Raw genomic sequence first — 22677 nt, forward strand, 5'->3', positions numbered from 1 at the left:
CATGGACAAAGTAGATGTCCTAACCGACATGCCAAAACTATATTTTGTTATCAAGCAATTTGTAGAGTGGTTGAAAAACAAGTTTTAATGACTCCAACCTAAGTGTATGTAAACTTCCGACTTCAACTGTATATATATATATATATATATATATATATATATATATATATATATATATATCCATTGATTCTTGAAGAATATAACTTAGAAATGCCTCATGAGCTTAGTTCAACTGTCACACTCCATGAGAACCCCAAATATTAGCTTGTTTTACTCCAATGTTAGTAAACATTCAATGTAAACAAACACTGTGTAGCCTCATAACATGATTATAACAATCATTTTAAGAACAGAGATGGTCAGTCCTTGCATCTGTAGCTCTGTCTATTCATCTGAGAGTGGTTTCATTTCTCCAGGGCCATCCCTCAGCTTTTTACCAAAACAGAGGCGGGGCGGCTGTTTTGTTATTGTTTGGATTTGCCCTTTAAACAGCTGCATATTATCAATATATCAAAGTGTCACCAACAAAAAGGTAAACAATAGGCTTATAGCAAATGCAGCATATGGCATTCATTTTTCACAGTAGTGCTCAAAGCATGCCATTCCATGAGCGCATCATTTATCTCCAACTCGAATCAATGAGCACAATCAGTCCTCCATGACAACAAATCATAAACAACAGAGTAGGGCTGGCTAATAAGTCCTTACTTTTGGGGTTATGCTCAGGTACAACAATTTGGCTGATCTATACTTCCATATTTCCAAGTCCTATTCTTGAAGATCAAGGGGTATAACATTTATTGGAATGACTGGAATTCTGATAGAATTTAATTTTTAATGTAAAGATATAATTTTATCGTATTATTATATGTAGTAGAACGTGATGGGTTAGAAGCAACCTACATAACCAACCCATAAATTGCAATTTAACATCCATATATGGCCAGCTATGTAAACTTTAACATTGATTTATCCTGCAATAGATGTTTTTTGTCTTCTAATGCCTCTTAAGGGGAAAGAAATCTAAAAGTAACTGAATGTATTCAGATTACGTTACTAAATTTGGGTAATCCAAAAGTTAAGTTACTGATTACAATTTTGTACAAGGAACTAGTAACTAACTAATTAAATTTAGAAAGTAACCTGCCCAGCCCTGTTGTTATGTTTGCATTGTCTAGATAGACTGCTAGAACGTTCCCATATGATCTCGCCTCCTCCCGAACTGCCTTTCGTGAGTTGTATTTCCATTTTTAGAGTGGTTTGTCGACGATCTTGTCAATATAGTAGATCATCTTTGTAAAAACTCACTTCGCTTGAGAACAGGAAGTTATACTAATTTACTTCCGATGTGTCTGCGGTTGTTGTTTTTAAAATGGCGCCGTTGGACTTGGATAAGTATGTTGAAATTGCAAGACAGTGCAAATATTTACCAGAAAACGACCTAAAGGTGAGCAAGAATTTACTTTTTATTTGTGTACTTAACCAATACCGTTATGTTAGTGCATTCGATCAGGCCAATACCCATCTTATTGCGACATCAATATTCAGAGAAACGGAAGCAGCTAATTTAGGTAACGTCAGCTAGCAAGTAACTTTAACTTGCCTATTTTTTTTAGTTGTGCACGTCACAAATGGTAGGGACAAACCTAGGGGTAATCAAGGTAGAAAATATGTATATTCTCGCTAGTAGTTAACTAGCTAGACCTGTGATAGATATGCACCTTAGAGACTAACGTTAACTCAACTCTTACAACCATTCTTATTATAAACACACACGCAGTCAACCCAGCTGTTCAACCGTTACTATATAATTTAGACCCATTTCCAGTACGCGACATTCTGACGTCACTCACGGCCCGACTCTTCTCATATGCTTGATCAGTCGATAAGATTATATTTGGTTGTGATCTTTGCAAAGTAACTATTTTGGATGCAGCAGTTGTTAGCTAGAATGCTAACGCTCATTGACAGTCTGTAGCCGAAGATGCATTTTACTGGTTGAAGTGTTTTTTTAAAGTATAATACAGTTCATTTGCGATGATGACCAACATTAAGCAGGGCATTTATACAAGCCTTAAAGTCCAATTATAATCCAAAAGTAGTGTGAAATGCACTCTTAATAACCAACATGTTAATGGAGGCTTTTTTTGCTGGCATTCTGTAAGAACTTCCATGTTCTGCCACCACCTTGCGTGCAGCGCCCTCTTACGGCAATGCTTGCAAACACAGAAACGGGTCTAAAAGTTAGCTACAATTTATTCAACTGCGTGACCAAGGCATTAGATTCCCACTTTATATTTCTAAATAGTCATACTTATAGCACATTCACTATCTATACAGTATATCCTATTGTGTGTGTATATACAGTGCACTCGGAACGTATTCAGACCCTTTGACCTTTTTCCACATTTTGTTACCTTAGCCTTATTCTAAAATGGATTCGTTTTTTCCCGCATCATTCTACACACAATACCCCATAATGACGAAACAAAAAGTTAACATTTTTGTAAATGTATTACAAATTAAATAAATCACATTTCCATAAGTATTTAGGCTCTTTACTCAGTACTTTGTTGAAGCACCTTTTGGCAGTGATTACTGCCTCGAGTCTTCTTGGGTATTACATTTACATCATTTAGCAAACGCTCTTATCCAGAGCAACTTACAAATTGGTGCATTCACCTTATGAACAACCACTTTACAATAGTACATCTATATTTTTTGGGGGGGGGGAGTATGGGGGGGGGATTACTTAATGGTTAGAAGGATTACTTAAGTATAGGGGGGATTACTTAATTGTTAGAAGGATTACTTAATCCTATCCCAGGTATTCCTTAAAGAGGTGGGGTTTCAGGTGTCTCCGGAAGGTGGTGATTGACTCCGCTGTCCTGGCGTCGTGAGGGAGCTTGTTCCACCATTGGGGTGCCAGAGCAGCGAACAGTTTTGACTGGGCTGAGCGGGAACTGTGCTTCCGCAGAGGTAGGGAGGCGAGCAGGCCAGAGGTGGATGAACGCAGTGCCCTTCTTTGGGTGTAGGGACTGATCAGAGCCTGAAGGTACGGAGGTGCCGTTCCCCTCACAGTTCCGTAGGTAAGCACCATGGTCTTGTAGCAGATGCGAGCTTCAACTGGAAGCCAGTGGAGTGTGCGGAGGAGCGGGGTGACGTGAGAGAACTTGGGAAGGTTGAACACCAGACGGGCTGCGGCGTTCTGGATGAGTTGTTGGGGTTTAATGGCACAGGCAGGGAGCCCCGCCAACAGCGAGTTGCAGTAATCCAGACGGGAGATGACAAGTGCCTGGATTAGGACCTGCGCCGCTTCTTGTGTGAGGCAGGTTTGTACTCTGTGAATGTTGTAGAGCATGAACCTACAGGATCGGGTCACCACCTTGATGTTAGTGGAGAACGACAGGGTGTTGTCCAGGGTCACGCCAAGGCTCTTAGCACTCTGGGAGGAGGACACAATGGAGTTGTCAACCGTGATGGCGAGATCATGGAACGGGCAGTCCTTCCCCGGGAGGAAGAGCAGCTCCGTCTTGCCGAGGTTCAGCTTGAGGTGGTGATCCGTCATCCACACTGATATGTCTGCCAGACATGCAGAGGTGCGATTCGCCACCTGGTTATCAGAAGGGGGAAAGGAGAAGATTAATTGTGTCTTGTCTGCGTAGCAATGATAGGAGAGACCATGTGAGGATATGACAGAGCCAAGTGACCTGGTGTATAGCGAGAATAGGAGAGGGCCTAGAACTGAGCCCTGGGGGACACCAGTGGTGAGAGCACGTGGTGTGGAGACGGATTCTCGCCACGCCACCTGGTAGGAGAGACCTGTCAGGTAGGACGCAATCCAAGAGTGAGCCGTGCCGGAGATGCCCAACTCGGAGAGGGTGGAGAGGAGGATCTGATGGTTCACAGTGTCAAAGGCAGCAGATGAGTCTAGAAGGATGAGAGCAGAGGAGAGAGAGTTAGCTTTAGCAGTGCGGAGAGCCTCCGTGACACAGAGAAGAGCAGTCTCAGTTGAATGACCAGTCTTGAAACCTGACTGATTTGGATCAAGAAGGTCATTCTGCGAGAGATAGCAAGAGAGCTGGCCAAGGACGGCACGCTCAAGAGTTTTGGAGAGGAAAGAAAGAAGGGATACTGGTCAGTAGTTGTTACAACGGCGTGATCGAGTGTAGGTTTTTTGAGAAGGGGTGCAACTCTCGCTCTTTTGAAGACGGAAGGGACGTAGCCAGCAGTCAAGGATGAGTTGATGAGCGAAGTGAGGTAAGGGTCTCCGGAAATGGTCTGGAGAAGAGAGGAGGGGATGGGGTCAAGCAGGCAGGTTGTTGGGCGGCCGGCCGTCACAAGTCGCAAGATTTCATCTGGAGAGAGAGGGGAGAAAGAGGTCAAAGCATAGGGTAGGGCAATGTGAGCAGGACCAGCGGTGTCGTTTGACTTAACAAACGACGATCGGATGTCGTCAACCTTTTTTTCAAAATGGTTGACAAAGTTGTCCGCAGAGATGGAGGGAGGGGGGGGGAGGGGGAGGAGTATTCAGGAGGGAGGAGAAGGTGGCAAAGAGCTTCCTAGGGTTAGAGGCAGATGCTTGGAATTTAGAGTGGTAGAAAGTGGCTTTAGCAGCAGAAACAGAGGAAGAAAATGTGGAGAGGAGGGAGTGAAAAGATGCCAGGTCCGCAGGGAGGCTAGTTTTCCTCCATTTCCGCTCGGCTGCCCGGAGCCCTGTTCTGTGAGCTCGCAATGAGTCGTCAAGCCACGGAGCAGGAGGGGAGGACCGAGCCGGCCGGGAGGATAGGGGACATAGAGAGTCAAAGGATGCAGAAAGGGAGGAGAGGAGGGTTGAGGAGGCAGAATCAGGAGATTGGTTGGAGAAGGACCTGGACCTGGACCTGGAACTCCACGTGGGTCGTGCGCGCTGGGACCACCAGGTTAGAGTGGCAGCGGCCATGCGGTGTGAAGCGTTTGTGTTGCCTGTGCAGAGAGGAGAGAACAGGGATAGACAGACACATAGTTGACAGGCTACAGGAGAGGCTACGCTAATGCAAAGGAGATTGGAATGAAAATTAACTAAACAACTGGGGAAGCGAGAGAGCAGGGCCTCCCTCACTAACCATTCTCTGAAACACTCAAATATAACTATTCCAACTTCCACTTACAAACTATAATTGATGTAAACTACAGTGGTTCAATATTTCCAGGAATAGGCTCAAACTTAGTTTATTCAGCTATATAACTTTGTACAGTATTTTTCTGTGAAACCCACCCAGTGCACCATGACGCCGTAGCTAACTAGCATGCTAGCATCCAATAACACACGGTTAGCACCAATACTTGGTTACAACAAACTACCAATGGATCATTCGTGTCCGTGTCTAGTTCCTTTCATAACGCAGAAGTAATTAAACGTTGGCTAGCTAACACAAAGTCAGTCCTGCTAGCTACACAAGTGGACTACACAACTCGAAAGCTTACGTTGCAAAAAATCTTATTGACTAAAAATGATACAGTACTGGTAGCTGGTAGAGTTGGCTAGCTAGCAGTGGCTGCGTTTACCTTTATCTTTGATACAAAGATAACTATGTAGCTAGCTAACGTTACACTAATCAAGTCGTTCCGTTGTAATGTATTTCGTTTCTACAGTACTGCTAGTTGGTAAAGTTGGCTACAAGCTTGGCACACCTGTATTTGTGGAATTTCGCCCATTCTACTCTGCAGATCCTATCAAGTTCTGTCAGGTTGGATGGGGAGCGTCGCTGCACAGCTATTTTCAGGTCTCCACAGATATTTGTTCAGGGTCAAGTAGGTGCCTTTTGGCAAGCTCCAAGCAGGTTGCCATGTGCCTTTTACTGAGGAGTGGTTTCTGTCTGGCCACTCTACCATAAAGGCCTTATTGGTGGGGCGCTGCAGAGATGGTTGTCCTTCTGGAAGGTAGTCCTTTCAGAAGGTTCTCCCATCTCCACAGAGGAACTCTGGAGCTCTGTCAGTGACCATTGGGTTCTTGGTTCTCCCCCGATTGCTCATTTTGGCCGGGCGGCCAGCTCTAGGAATAGTCTTGGTGGTTCCAAACTTATTCCATTTAAGAATGATGGAGGTCACTATGTTCTTGGGGTCCTCCAATGCTGCAGAAATGTTTTGGTACCCTTCCCCAGATCTGTGCCTTGGCACAATCCTGTCTTGGAGCTCTACAGAAAATTCCTTTAATATATGAAAATATTTTTGTCCTACAGATTATTTGTAAATGTTCCTCTTTCTGCTTTGTATGCGTTAGCCTACTTATTGTATTAAAAGCACATATTTTCCGCATTATTCACACACAGAGAATTCACAGCTTCAGCTTCAGTAGCCTACCTCTCCTAGTTGGGTGTGAGTGCGCCTAGTATGTGGGGTCTCATTGAAATAGAGTAAGCTGCTTGCATGGGCGGAGAGTTATGTGGCAGTAAACTTGAATAGGAAATTCTTAAATATGATTAGACTGTAGTTTATTACAGTGTCTGTAAGTAGTCTAAGTGCAATAATACATTATGTAATCATCACTGAAAATGCACAACGTGCACATAGGTTAGGCTACTGTGGCGAGCGAGCATTGCGCCTTTTCATTTTCAATAAGTATTGATTACCCATTTATTTGTCTCTGCCTGCAAATCGTCCTCATAAAAGGTAGTCTATAGGCCTATGCAAACGTAGCAAGTGTTGCTGTCATCGTTCTTACTGCTTTAACCTCTTACATCTAGACGTTCCGCTAGCGGAACACCTGCTCCAATATCCAATGATAGGCGTGGCGCGAATTACAAATTCCTAAAAAATACAAAAACATCAATTTTTCAAACATATGACTATTTCACAGCATTTTAAAGACAATACTCTCCTTTATCTAACCACACTGTCCGATTTCAAAAAGGCTTTACAGCGAAAGCAAAACATTAGAATATGTCAGCAGACTACCCAGCCAGAAATAATCAGACACCCATTTTTCAAGCTAGCATATAATGTCACAAAAACCCAGAAGACAGCTAAATGCAGCACTAACCTTTGATGATCTTCATCAGATGACACACCTAGGACATTATGTTATACAATACATGCATGTTTTGTTCAATCAAGTTCATATTTATATCAAAAAACAGCTTTTTACATTGGCATGTGACGTTCAGAACTAGCATACGGGGGGCAAAAAAGTTTGCGGGGGGCAAACTTCCGGGGAATTTACTAACAATTTACTAAATTACTCACGATAAACGTTCACAAAAAGCATAACAATTATTTTAAGAATTATAGATACAGAACTCCTCTATGCACTCGATATGTCCGATTTTAAAATAGCTTTTTGGTGAAAGCACATTTTGCAATATTCTAAGTACATAGCCCAGCCATCACGGGCTAGCTATTTAGACACCTGGCAAGTTTAGCCTTCACCAAAATCAGATTTACTATTACAAAAGTTTGATTACCTTTTGTTGTCTTCGTCAGAATGCACTCCCAGGACTGCTACTTAAATAACAAATGTTGGTTTGGTCCAAAATAATCCATCGTTATATCCGAATAGCGGCGTTTTGTTCGTGCGTTCCAGAAACTATCCGAAATGGTAAATCAGGGTCGTGCGCATGGCGCATTTCGTGACCAAAAAATTCTAAATATTCCATTACCGTACTTCGAAGCATGTCAACCGCTGTTTAAAATCAATTTTTATGCAATTTATCTCGTAAAAAAGCGATAATATTCAGACCGGAAATCTCCTTTTCGGTAAACAGAGGAAAAATCACAAAGACGGGGGCGGCCAGTGCACGCGCCTAAGCCCACAGTCCCTTGATCGGCCACTTGAGAAAGGCGATAATGTGTTTCAGCCTGGGGCTGGAATGACGACATTCAGGTTTTTACCGGGCTCTGAGAGCCTATTGGAGCCGTGGGAAGTGTCACGTTACCGCAGAGATCCTTTGTAATGGAATGAGATGTCAAAGAAAGACAATAAATGGTCAGACAGGCCACTTCCTGTAAAGGAATCTCTCAGGTTTTGACCTGCCATTTGAGTTCTGTTATACTCACAGACACCATTCAAACAGTTTTAGAAACTTTGGAGTGTTTTCTATCCAAAGCCAATAATTATATGCATATTCTAGTTACTGGGCAGGAGTAGTAACCAGATTAAATTGGGTACGTTTTTTATCCAGCCGTGAAAATGCTGCCCCCTAGCCATAACAGGTTAATAGACGTTCCGCTAGCGGAACACCACTCCAATATCCAATGATAAGGCGTGGCGCGAAATACGAACTCCTCGAAAATCCGAAAACTTAAATTTTTCAAACATATGACTATTTTACACCATTTTAAAGACAAGACTCTCCTTTATCTAACCACACTGTCCGATTTCAAAAAGGCTTTACAACGAAAGCAAAACATTAGATTATGTCAGCAGAGTACCCAGCCAGAAATAATCAGACACACATTTTTCAAGCTAGCATATAATGTCACCAAAACCACAGCTAAATGCAGCACTAACCTTTGATGATCTTCATCAGATGACACTCCTAGGACATTATGTTATACAATACATGCATGTTTTGTTCAATCAAGTACATATTTATATCAAAAACCAGCTTTTTACATTAGCATGTGATGTTCAGAACTAGCATTCCCACCGAACACTTCCGGTGAATTTACTAAATTACTCACGATAAACGTTCACAAAAAACATAACAATTATTTTAAGAATTATAGATACAGAACTCCTTTATGCAATCGCGGTGTCCGATTTTAAAATAGCTTTTCGGTGAAAGCACATTTTGCAATATTCTGAGTAGATAGCTCGCCATCACGGGCTAGCTAATTTGACACCCACCAAGTTTGGTACTCACCAAACTCAGATTTACTTTAAGAATAATTGGATTACCTTTGCTGTTCTTCGTCAGAATGCACTCCCAGGGCTTCTACTTCAACAACAAATGTTGGTTAGGTTCCAAATAATCCATAGTTGTATCCAAATAGCGGCGTTTTGTTCGTGCGTTCAAGACACTATCCGAAGGGTGACGCGCGGACGCGTATCGTGACAAAAAATTTCAAAATATTCCATTACCGTACTTCGAAGCATGTCAAACGCTGTTTAAAATCAATTTTGATGCGATTTTTCTCGTAAAAAAGCGATAATATTCCGACCGGGAGACGTCCTTTCTGTTCAAAGACTCAATCTAAAATGGACTCTTCACGTGCACTCGCGCACCCGTCTCATTGTTCTCAGATCGACCACTTACCAAATGCGGTACTGTTTTTCAGCCATGGGCTGCAAAGTCATCATTCAACGTTCTGGCGCCTTCTGAGAGCCTATGGGAGCCTTAGAAATTGTCACGTTACAGCAGAGATCCTTTGTTTTGGATAGAGATGACAAAGAAGGCCAAGAAATGGTCAGACAGGGTACTTCCTGTACAGAATCTTCTAAGGTTTTGGCCTGCCGTATGAGTTCTGTTATACTCACAGACACCATTCAAACAGTTTTAGAAACTTTGGAGTGTTTTCTATCCAAAGCTACTAATTATATGCATATTCTAGTTTCTGGGCGGGAGTAATAACCAGATTAAATCGGGTAAGTTTTTTTTATCCGGCCGTGAAAATACTGCCCCCTATCCGTAACAAGTTAAGTTCAGTAGCCATACCTGCGAGATCCGGTATGAGTGTGGTCTCAATTAAATTGAGTAGGCTATATCCTATGCATGGGCAGAGATGCATGCGGGAGTTATCTTTCCAAGGAAATGTACTTCCTAAATAGGCCTATGTAGAGATGAAATGGTATGAAAATTTAATATCAGGATTATAGTGACCAAAATTATCACGGTATTCAGTATTATCGCGGTATTGTTGAAATGTTCAAAAAGTACTGATACACACACTGAAATAATTTCACGAAGTTTTATACTGAAAACCAACAAACAACTCAAATTAGCAGCACTATGCACTTTTTGTGTGCATAAAATAACAGGGCCACCGTTGTTCCAGTTCTCAAGAAAGATAAGGTAACTGAGCTAAATGACTATCGCCCTGTAGCACTCACCTCCGTCATCATGAAGTGCTTTGAGAGACTAGTCAAGGATCATATCACCTTCACCCAACCTGACACCCTAGACCCACTCCAATTTGCTTACCGCCCCAATTGGTCCACAGACGACGCAATCACACTGCACACTGCCCTAATCCATCTGGACAAGAGGAATACCTATGTAAGAATGCTGTTCATCGACTACAGCTCAGCATTTAACACCATAGTACCCTCCAAACTCGTCATTAAGCACGAGACCCTGGGTCTCGACCCCGCCCTGTGCAACTGGGTCCTGGACTTTCTGACGGGCCGCCCCCAGGTGGTGAGGGTAGGAAACATCTCCACCCCGCTAATCCTCAACACTGGGGCCCCACAAGGGTGCGTTCTCAGGCCTCTCCTGTACTCCCTGTTCACCCATGACTGCGTGGCCATGCACGCCTCCAATTCAATCATCAAGTTTGCAGACGACATTACAGTGGTAGGCTTGATTACCAACAATGACGAGACTGCCTACAGGGAGGAGGTGAGGGCCCTCGGAGTGTGGTGTCAGGAAAATAACCTCACACTCAACGTCAATAAAACAAAGGAGATGATCGTGGACTTCAGGAATCGTGGACTTCAGGAAACAGCAGGGGGAGCACCCCCCTATCCACATCGATGGGACAGTAGTGGAGAAGGTGTAGCGTTTTAAGTTCCTTGGCGTACACATCACGGACAAACTGAAATGGTCCACCCACACAGACAGCGTGGTGAAGAAGGCGCAACAGCGACTCTTCAACCTCAGGAGGCTGAAGAAATTCAGCTTGTCACCAAAAACACTCACAAACTTTTACAGATGCACAATCGAGAGCATCCTGTCGGGCTGTATCACCGCCTGGTACGCCAACTGTTCCGCCCACACCCGTGTGGCTCTCCAGAGGGTAGTGAGGTCTGCACAACGCATCACCGGGGGCAAACTACCTGCTCTCCAGGACACCTACACCACCGGATGTCACAGGAAGGCCAAAAAGATAATCAAGGACAACAACCACCCGAGCCACTGCCTGTTCACCCCGCTATCATCCAGAAGGCGAGGTCAGTACAGGTGCATCAAAGCTGGGACCGAGAGACTGAAAAACAGCTTCTATCTCAAGGCCATCAGACTGTTAAACAGCCATCACTAACATTGAGTGGCTGCTGCCAACATACTGACTCAAATCTCTAGCCACTTTAATAATTAGAAATGAGATGTAATACATGTATCACTAGTCACTTTAAACAATGCCAATTTATATAATGTTTACATACCCTACATTACTCATATCATATGTATATACTGTTCTCTATACCATCTACTGCATCTTGCCTATGCCGTTCGGCCATCGCTCATCCATATATTGTTATGTACATATTCTTATTCATTCCTTTACACGTGTGTGTGTGTGTGTGTGTGTGTGTATGTGTGTGTGTGTGTGTGTGTGTGTGTGTGTATAACGTAGTTGTGAAATTGTTAGATTACTTGTTAGATATTACTGCATGGTCGGAACTAGAAGCACAAGCATTTTACTCCAATCGCATTAACATCTGCTAACCATGTGTATGTGACAAATGAGGTTTGATTTAACTTTTTAAAGATGGCACCATGTGGCCATGAGAGGTAAGTGTCCATAGTGCAGGTTTTAATTAACACAACCTTAACTTTTCTGGGCTAGGAGAGACGTGACAGTCCAACACTATTCTACAGCCAGTGAAATAGCATGGCGCGAAATACAAAACAGCAAAAATCTAATTATTTCCTTTTCTCAAACAATCAACTGTTTTACACCATTTTAAAGATAAGACTCTCGTTAATCTAACCACATTGTCCAATTTCAAAACAGGCTTTACGGCGAAAGCATAAAATTTGATTATGTTAGGACATAAACTTCACAAAAAAATCCACACAGCCATTTTCTAAGCAAGGACATGCATCACAAAAACCAAAAGTACAGCTAAAATATTCACTAACCTTTGATCTTCATCAGATGGCACTCATAGGACTTCATGCTATACAATACATGTATGTTTTGCTCGATAAAGTTCATATTTATATCCATAAACAGCATTTTACATTGGCGCGTGATGTTCAGAAAATGTATTCCCAGCAAGCTATACAGCTACCCGCCAAGTTCTGGCATCAACAAAACTCTGAATTAGTATTACAAATATTCTCTTACCTTTGCTGATCTTCGTCAGAATGCACTCCGAGGACTCCTACTTCTACAAGAAATGTTCGTTTTGTTCGAAATACTCCATATTTATGTCCAAATACCTCCGTTTTGTTTGTGCGTTCAGATCACTATCCAAAGGCATAACGAGCGAGCGCAGTACCAGAGACGAAAAGTCAAATAGTTCCATTACCGTTCGTAGAAACATGTCAAACGTTGTTTACAATCAATCCTTAGGGTATTTTTAACATAAAACGTGTAATATTCCAACCGGACAATAGTGTATTCATTCAAGAAGAAAAAGGAGGGGCGCGCTGTCGGGCTCGCACATCACCAAGCCCTTTGTCCTCAGGCAGTCCACTCATTGACTGAGCTACTATTCTCTGCCCAGTAACAGGAGAATGATGGAAAAACTTTCTGAAGGCTGTTGACAGCCAATGGAAGCCTTAGGAAGTGCAACGTGACCCCACAGACACTGTAGTTTCGATAGGGATTCAAAAGAACTACAATTCTCAGATTTCCACACTTCCTGGTTGGATTTTTCTCAGGTTTTGCCTGCCATATGAGTTCTGTTATACTCACAGACATCATTCAAACAGTTTTAGAAACTTCAGTGTTTTCTATCCAAATCTACTAATAATATGCAAATATTTGACTCTGGGCCGAGTATTAGGCAGTTTACTCTGGGCACGCTTTTCATCCGAAATCGAAAATACTGCCCCCTATACCCTAAAAAGTTAAGTAAAAAAATCCAATGCGCATATAAAAGAAACACAAGTAAAGCAATGTGCATGTAAGAACAAAACAAAATATGTAAACAAATCAAATGAACAGCACTGATTGTATGTCCGTTCTCTCCTTCATAAAGAAATGAGGTGCTGCTTGCCTAACATCCTGTATGTATGCATCTTCGTTCATTTGAGATTGAAATTTAAAACTGTCAGCATATTTACTTTGTTCGGTTTAAGTAGTGATCTGCGAGGGGAGACAATGTGCCCGCTGGCACTGAACACTCTCTGATGGCACGCTGGTTGCTGGGATGCACAAAAGCTTCCTGGATACCCTGGAAAGGTGAGGCAGCTCTGATGCATGGCCCCTCCACCACACCAGTGGATCCTCTTCTGCTGGAATGGGTGGCAGAGACAGGTAGACCTTGATCTCTTCTTTCACCCTGTCTTCTGGGGTGGTCGGAATCTGACCCTCTTTACCTTAACAAGGCAGCAGAGAGGTGATCTTTCTCAGCAACCCAGCCAGGCCTTTCCCCTCTGATGCTGCTGTGGAGGTGCTGCTGGTGCTTTGTGGTTCTTCCCTGACTTGTGCAGTTGCCAGCTTCAAGGCCTCCTGGACACAGCTGTCAGTGTCAACTTTTGCAGCCTCAGGCTCATCAAAAAGCTCCTTTTGAAGTGGGGGTCAATGAAACAAGCATGACTCTCTTTGCCTTCTCTGTGTATCTGTTAAGGTCTTCTCTCATTAGCCTTTTCATTTCCTTGGTCAGGGATGGCTCTGTATCCTTTTCCACCAGAACATCACAGGTGATGTGGTCCAGAATAGGCTTGATGGCTGACAGTGTCACTTGTGTCGGAGGCAAGTGCATCTGTAAACTTGCTCCGAGGTTCAAGGAGCTGGCACAGTTGCTCCATGACACTTATGTTGTCGTCCTTGGGCATCAGATGCCATGTTCCTCTTTCTCCAGCCAGTGTTGCACAGACTGGCTGCTGTTGGCTGAGGAAACCCTCAAGCATCTTGTGTGTAGATCCCCATCGGGTCATCACATCATGGATCAGAGCCTTCTGTGGCATGTTGAGGGCAACTTGCTTTTTTTTCTCAGTTCTCTCCTTCTCTTCCAGCTCCGTGAGAAGCCTTGGACCAGTTGACGGCATGTCAACTCTCTGAATTTTCAGAGCCTTTGAGATGGCCAGGTTCAAATGATGGCCAAAGCACCAAAGCCACAGATCTGGGAACTCTTCAAAAGCTTTGATCATGTTTGCTGTGTTGTCTGTGGTTATGCAGACCAGGTCTTTCTTGTTGATTCCAAAATCTTCCAGCATAATCTCCAAAAACTCTGTTGTGAGCTGAGTGATCTTCTGGGAAGAACTGTGTTTCCAGGCAGTTTTGATTCCAGTTGCCAGTCTGGGGTGAGGTAATAGTTGGTGAAGCTGATGTAGGGTTGACCACCCCGGCTTTCACTGGTCCAGAGGTCAGTAGTTGCAGTAAACCATGTGCCTTTGAGCCAAACTGTTTCCAACATCAGCTTTAACCTGGTTGTACAGATTTGAGATTTCAGTCTTCGAAAATAATGTTTGTGATGTCACTTTGTAGTGAGGCACGGCAACCATCAGCCTCAGAAAGCCAGCCCTCTCAACAATTTGAAATGGCATCATGTCCTTTGCAATGTAATATGAAAGGGCTGCAGTGAGGTCTTGAGCATGTTTTGATGTGGGTGCATAAGCAGTCTGCCATTTAAATGCTTCCTGGTGTGTCTGTCACAACTGTAGAGGAGGGACCAGTAGCATCAAATCAAAGTTTCAAATCAAAGTTTATTTGTCACATGTGCCGAATACAACAGGTGTAGACCTTACAGTGAAATGGTTACTTACAGGCTCTAACCAATAGTGCAAGAAAGGTGTTAGGTGAACAATAGGTAAGTAAAGAAATAAAACAGTAAAAAGACAGGCCATATACTGTAGCGAGGCTACATACAAACACCAGTTAGTCAGGCTGATTGAGGTAGTATGTACATGTAGATATGGTTAAAGTGACTATGTATATATGATGAAGAGAGAGTAGCAGTAGCGTAAAAGAGGGGTTGGTGGGTGGCGGGACACAATGCAGATAGCCCGGTTAGCCAATGTGCGGGAGCACTGGTTGGTCGGCTCAATTGAGCTTGTATGTACATGAATGTATAGTTAGTGACTATGCATATATGATAAACAGAGAGTAGCAGCAGTGTAAAAAGAGGGGTTGGGGGGGCACACAATGCAAATAGTCCGGGTAGCCATTTGATTACCTGTTCAGGAGTCTTATGGCTTGGGGGTAAAAACTGTCGAGAAGCCTTTTTGTCCTAGACTTGGCACTCCGGTACCACTTGCCATGCGGTAGTAGAGAGAACAGTCTATGACTGGGGTGGCTGGTGTCTTTGACAATTTTTAGAGCCTTCCTGTGACACCACCTGGTATAGAGGTCCTGGATGGCAGGCAGCTTAGCCCCAGTGATGTACTGGGCCGTAGGCACTACCCTCTGTAGTGCCTTGCAGTCAGAGGCCAAGCAATTGCCGTACCAGTCAGTGATGCAACCAGTCAGGATGCTCTCGATGTTGCAGCTGTAGAACCTTTTGAGGATCTCAGGACCCATGCCAAATCTTTTTAGTTTCCTGAGGGGGAATAGGCTTTGTCGGGCCCTCTTCACGACTGTCTTGTAGAGGTCGACCGATTTTATGATTTTTCAACGCCGATACCGATTATTGGAGGGCCAAAAAAAAAAAAACGATACCGACTAGTCGGCCGAATTTTTATTTAATTATTAATATTATTATTATAAAAATTTTTTTAAATAATTTAAAAAAATGTATTTCTATCAATTTGTAAGTCGCTCTGGATAACAGCGTCTGCTAAATAATGTAAATGTATTTATTTTTTAAATCTTTTTTTTACATGCATTTTTTTCTTATTTCTTATTTTTATTTATTTATTGAATTTTTTTAAAACATTTTATTTATTTTAAATTTGTAATAATGACAATTACAACAATACTGAATGAACACTTATTTTAACTTAATATAATACATAACTACTATCAATTTAGCCTCAAATAAATAATGAAACATGTTCAATTTGGTTTAAATAATGCAAAAACAAAGTGTTGGAGAAGAAAGTAAAAGTGCAATATGTGCCATGTAAAAAAGCTAACGTCTAAGTTCCTTGCTCAGAACATGAGAACATATGAAAGCTGGTGGTTCCTTTTAACATGAGTCTTCAATATTCCCAGGTAAGAAGTTTTAGGTTGTAGTTATTATAGGAATTATAGGACTATTTCTCTCTATACGATTTGTATTTCATATACCTTTGACTATTGGATGTTCTTATAGGCACTTTAGCAATACTAAAGCGTAACAGTATAGCTTCCGTTCCTCTCCTTGCTCCTACCTGGGCGCAAACCAGGAACACATCAACAACAGCCACCCTCGAAGCAGCATTACCCATGTAGAGCAAGGGGAACAACTACTCCAAGTCTCAGAGCAAGTGACGTTTGAAACGCTATTAGCGCGCACCCACTAACTAGCTAGCCATTTCACATCGGTTACACCAGCCTAATCTTGGGAGTTTTTTTTATTTCACCTTTATTTAACCAGGTAGGCAAGTTGAGAACAAGTTCTCATTTACAATTGCGACCTGGCCAAGATAAAGCGAAGCAGTTCGACACACAACAACTCAGAGTTACACATGGAGTGAAACAAACACAGTCAATAATACAGTAGAAAAATGTCTATATACAATGTGAGCAAATGAAGGGAGGTAAAGGCAAAAAAAGGCCATAGTGGCAAAGTAAATACAATATAGCAAGTAAAACACTGGAATGGTAGATTTGTAGTGGAAGAAAGTGCGAAGTAGAAATATAAATAATGGGGTGCAAAGGAGCAAAATAAATACAGTAGTTTGAAGAGGTAGTTGTTTGGGCTAAATTATAGATGGGCTATGTACAGGTGCAGTGATCTGTGAGCTGCTCTGATGGCTGGTGCTTAAAGCTAGTGAGGGAGATGTGTTTCCAGTTTGAGATTTTTGTAGTTCGTTCCAGTCATTGGCAGCAGAGAACTGGAAGGAGAGACGGCCAAAGGAGGAATTGGCTTTGGGGTGACCAGAGAGATATACCTGCTGGAGCGTGTGCTACAGGTGGGTGCTGCTATGGTGACCAGTGAGCTGAGATAAGGGGGGACTTTACCTAGCAGGGTCTTGTAGATGACCTGGAGCCAGTGGGTTTTGCGACGAGTATGAAGCGAGGGCCAGCCAACGAGAGCGTACAGGTCGCAGTGGTGGGTAGTATATGGGGCTTTGGTGACAAAACGGATGGCACAGAGATAGACTGCATCCAGAGTAGGGTATTGGAGGCTATTTTGTAAATGACATCGCCGAAGTCGAGGATCGGTAGGATGGTCAGATTTACAAGGGTATGTTTGGCAGCATGAGTGAAGGATGCTTGTTGCGAAGTAGGAAGCCAATTCTAGATTTAACTTTGGATTGGAGATGTTTGATGTGAGTCTGGAAGGAGAGCTTACAGTCTAACCAGACACCTAGGTATTTGTAGTTGTCCACATATTGTAAGTAAGAACAGTCCAGAGTGGTGATGCTGGACGGGCGGGCAGGTGCAGGCAGCGATCGGTTGAAGAGCATACATTTAGTTTTACTTTTATCTAAGAGCAGTTGGAGGCCACGGAAGGAGAGTTGTATGGCATTGAAGCTTGTCTGGAGGGTTGGTAACAGTGTCCGAAGAAGGGCCAGAAGTATACAGAATGGTGTCGTCTGCGTAGAGGTGGATCAGAGACTCACCAGCAGCAAGAGTGACATCATTGATGTATACAGAGAAGAGAGTTGGCCCAAGAATTGAACCCTGTGGCACCCCCATCGAGACTACCAGAGGCCCAGACAACAGGCCATCCGATTTGACACATTGAACTCTATCAGAGAAGTAATTGGTGGACCAGGCGAGGCAATCATTTGAGAAACCAAGGCTATTGAGTCTGCCGATGAGGATGTGGTGATTGACAGAGTCGAAAGCCTTGGTCAGGTCAATGAATATGGCAGAACAGTATTGTTTCTTATCGATGGCGGTTACGATATCGTTTAGGACCTTGAGCGTGGCTGAGGTGCACCCATGACCAGCTCTGAAACCAGATTGCGTAGCGGAGAAGGTGCGGTGGGATTCTAAATGGTCGGTAATCTGTTTGTTGACTTGGCTTTCGAAGACCTTAGAAAGGCAGAGTAGGATAGATATAGGTCTGTAGCAGTTTGGGTCAAGAGTGTCCCCTCCTTTGAAGAGGGGGATGACAGCAGCTGCTTTCCAATCTTTTGGAATCAAAGATGACACGAGAGGTTGAACAGGCTAGTAATAGGGGTTGCAACAATTTCGGCAGATAATTTTAGAAAGGGTCCAGATTGTCTTGCCCGACTGATTTGTAGGGGTCCAGATTTTGCAGCTCTTTCAGAACATCAGCTGACTGGATTTGTGAGAAGGATAAATGGGGAAGGCTTGGGCGAGTAGCTGTGGGGGGTGCAGTGCTGTTGACCGTGATAGGGGTAGCCAGGTGGAAAGCATGGCCAGCCGTAGAAAAATGCTTATTGAAATTCTCAATTATAGTTGATTTATTGGAGGTGACAGAGTTTCCTATCCTCAGTGCAGTGGGCAGCTGGGAGGAGGTGTTCTTATTCTCCATGGACTGTACAGTGTCCCAAAACTTTTGAGTTTGTGTTGCAGGAAGCAAATTTCTGCTTGAAAATGCTAGCCTTGGCTTTTCTAACTGCCTGTGTATATTGGTTTCTAACTTCCCTGAAAAGTTGCATATCACAGGGGCTGTTCGATGGTAATGCAGAACGCCACAGGATGTTTTTGTGTTGGTTAAGGGCAGTCAGGTCTGGAGAGAACCAAGGGCTATATCTGTTCCTGGTTCTACATTTCTTGAATGGGGCATGCTTATTTAAGATGGGGAGGAAGGCATTTAAAAAAAAATAACCAGGCATCCTCTACTGACGGGATGGGGTCAATATCCTTCCAGGATACCCGGGCCATGTCGATTAGAAAGGCTTGCTCGCTGAAATGTTTCAGGGAGCGTTTGACAGTGATGAGTGGAGGTCGTTTAACCGCTGACCCATTACGGATGCAGGCAATTAAGCAGTGATCGCTGAGATCTTGGTTGAAAACAGCAGAAGTGTATTTAGAGGGCAAGTTGGTTAGGATGATATCTATGAGGGTGCCTGTGTTTACGGCTTTGGGGTGGTACCTGGTAGGTTCATTGATAATTTGTGTGAGATTGAGGGCATCAAGCTTAGATTGTTGGATGGCTGGGGTGTTAAGCATGTCCCAGTTTAGCAGCACGAGCTCTGAAGATAGATGGGGGGCAATCAGTTCACATATGGTGTCCAGAGCACAGCTGGGGGCGGTCTATAGCAGGTGGCAACGGTGAGAGACTTGTTTTTAGAGAGATGGATTTTTAAAAGTAGAAGTTCAATTTGTTTGGGTACAGACCTGGATAGTAGGACAGAATTCTGCAGGCTATCTCTGCAGTAGATTGCAACACCGCCCCTTTGGCCGTTATATCTTGTCTGAAAATGTTGTAGTTAGGGATGAAGACTTCCTAAGCCAGGATTCAGACATGGCTAAGACATCCGGGTTGGCAGAGTGTGCTAAAGCAGTGAATAAAACAAACTTTGGAAGGCTTCTAATGTTAACATGCATGAAACCAAGGCTATTACGGTTACAGAAGTCATCAAAAGAGAACGCCTGGGGAATAGGAGTGGAGCTAGGCACTGCAGAGCCTGGATTCACCTCTACATCACCAGAGGAGGAGTAGGATAAGGGTACGGCTAAAAGCTATGAGAATTGGTCGTCTATGACGTCCAGAATGGAGAGTAAAAGGAGCAGGTTTCTGGGGGCGATAAAATAGCTTCATGGTATAATGTACAGACAAAGGTATGGTAGGATGTGAATACAGTGGAGGTAAACCTAGGCATTGAGTGATGATGATGAGAGATATTGTCTCTAGAAACATCATTGAAACCAGAAGATGTCATAGCATGTGTGGGTGGTGGAACTGAAAGGTTGGATAAGGTATAATGACCAGGGCTAGAGGCTCTACAGTGAAATAAGCCAATAAACACTAACCAGAACAGCAATGGACAAGGCAAATTGACATTAAGGAGAGGCATGCTTAGCCGAGTGATCATAAGGGTCCCGTGAGATTCAGACAGCTAGCCGGGCCATAGGTAGCAAGCCGGCAGAAGATGGAGGGAGGTCTGTTTTTACCCACCTCGTGCGTTTCCATCTGTAGATTAGTGGGGTTCCGTGTGGTAGGGGGGACCAGTCCAATTGGCAAAATAGTTATAGTGGCCCAAGAAAATTGTCCGATAGACCTATTCAGATAGCAGCCGATAAGACAGCTAACTATTAGCGGGCCGCAGATGGGCGTCCAAGTTACGTCACGATGGAGGGGCAAGTTGGATAACTCCCTTGGGCAGATAACGTCGGTAGTCCAGTCGTGGAGGCCCGGTGGGTCTCCGCATCAGCAGTAAAACGGGTCCGGATAGATGATTGTAGCCCAGGAGTGGCTGATGCAACTCTTCAGCTGGCTAGCTCCGGAATAATTGATGTTACCGACGTTAGCCAATAGTCAGTCGGGTAGCAGCTAGCTAGCTGCAAGGTCCAGGTGTAAATGTCCAGAGCCTGCAGTAGAAATCCGGGGATATGGAGAGAAAATAGGTCCGGTATGCTCTGGTCTGAGTCGCGCTGTACAAAACTGGCGATTAGCTTTTCGAGCTAAGGCATAGCTGATGACCGCCAACCGTGGCTAGCTGAACTCCAATGTTAGCCAGTGAACTGGCCAACCTCTGGCTAGCTTCTGTTGTGGATTTCAGATTTGAGGTAAATACGTTATTTATTTTTTTAATTGGTGAGGCGGGTTGCAAGAGTGTTTTGAGGTTGAGTTTATAGAAAAAAATATAAAAAAAGATATGTGAAGAAAATATGTAAATATATATATACACGGGACACGACAAGACGAAGGACAAAGACGTCTGACTGCTATGCCATCTTGGATCACTAGTTGTTGAGGAGTTGATAGGCTTGATGTCATAAACAGCGCAATGCTTGAAGAATTGCAAAGAGCTGCAGGCAAAACGCACGAAGGTGCTGTTTGAATGAATGCTTACGAGCCTGCTGCTGCCTACCATCGCTCAGTAAGACTGCTCTATCAAATCATAGACTTAATTATAACATAATAACACACAGAAATACGAGCCTTTGGTCATTTAATATGGTCGAATCCGGAAACTATCATTTCGAAAACGGAACGTTTATTATTTCAGTGAAATACGGAACCGTTCCGTATTTTATCTAACGGGTGGCATCCCTAAGTCTAAATATTCTTGTTACATTGCACAACCTTCAACGCTATGTCATAATTATGTACAATTCTGGCAAATTAATTACGGCCTTTGTTAGGAATAAATGGACTTCACACAGTCCGCAATGAGCCAGGCGGCCCAAACTGCTGTATGTACCCTGACTGCTTGCACGGAACGCTAGAGAAGTGACACAAATTCATGTTAGCAGGCAATATTAACTAAATATGCAGGTTTAAAAATATATACTTGTGTATTGATTTTAAAGAAAGGCATTGATGTTTATGGTTAGGTACATTGGTGCAACGAAAGTGCTTTTTTCGTAAATGCGCTTGTTAAATCATCACCCGTTCGTCGATGTAGGCTGTGATTCGATGAGAAATTAACCTCTATGGGCTAGGTGGGACGCTACTCAACAGCCAGTGTAATCCCGTGGCGCGATATTCAAATACCTCAAAAATGCAAAAACTTCAATTTTTCAAACATATGACTATTTTACACCATTTTAAAGACAAGACTCTCGTTAATCTAACCACACTGTCCGATTTCAAAAAGGCTTTACAACAAAAGCAAAACATTAGATTATGTCAGCAGAGTACCCAGCCAGAAATAATCAGACACCCATTTTTCAAGCTAGCATATAATGTCACATAAACCCAAACCACAGCTAAATGCAGTACTAACCTTTGATGATCTTCATCAGATGACAACCCTAGGACATTATGTTATACAATACATGCATGTTTTGTTCAATCAAGTTCATATTTATATCAAAAACCAGCTTTTTACATTAGCATGTGACTAGCATGTGACTAGCATTCCCACCGAACACTGCCGGTGAATTTACTAAATTACTCACGATAAACGTTCACAAAAAACATAACAATTATTTTAAGAATTATAGATACAGAACTCCTCTATGCACTCGATATGTCCGATTTTAAAATAGCTTTTCGGTGAAAGCACATTTTGCAATATTCTAAGTAGATGGCCCGGCATCACAGGGCTAGCTATTTAGACACCCAGCAAGTTTAGCACTCACCAAAGTCAGATTTACTATAAGAAAAATGTTATTACCTTTGCTGTTCTTCGTCAGAATGCACTCCCAGGACTTCTACTTCAATAACAAATGTTGGTTTGGTCCCAAATAATCCATTGTAATATCCAAATAGCGGTGTTTTGTTCGTGCGTTCAAGACACTATCCGAAAGGGTAAATAAGGATGACGAGTATGGCGCATTTCGTAACAAAACATTTCTAAATATTCCATTACCGTACTTCAAAGCATGTCAACCGCTGTTTGAAATCAATTTTTATGCAATTTTTCTCGTAAAAAAAAGCGTGTATACGTACAAAGAGAGAGAAAATAAAAA

The 22677-nt window shown here is 43.0% G+C and overlaps 1 protein-coding gene across 1 annotated transcript in view; it reads left to right on the top strand.

The window, feature by feature from the left end:
* The first annotated feature begins 1318 nt into the window (after nt 1-1318).
* Nucleotides 1319-22677, top strand: part of LOC100380848 (serine/threonine-protein phosphatase 6 catalytic subunit) — a 38828-nt gene continuing 17469 nt past the window's right edge. Inside the window, exon 1 of the mRNA XM_014127844.3 lies at nt 1319-1447. Coding sequence (XP_013983319.1) covers nt 1373-1447 — 75 coding nt within the window. The 5' untranslated portion in view covers nt 1319-1372. The remainder of the gene's footprint in view (nt 1448-22677) is intronic.

This window comes from Salmo salar, chromosome 11 (assembly GCF_965601325.2).
Source record: "Salmo salar chromosome 11, fSalSal1, whole genome shotgun sequence".
NCBI lineage: Eukaryota > Metazoa > Chordata > Actinopteri > Salmoniformes > Salmonidae > Salmo > Salmo salar.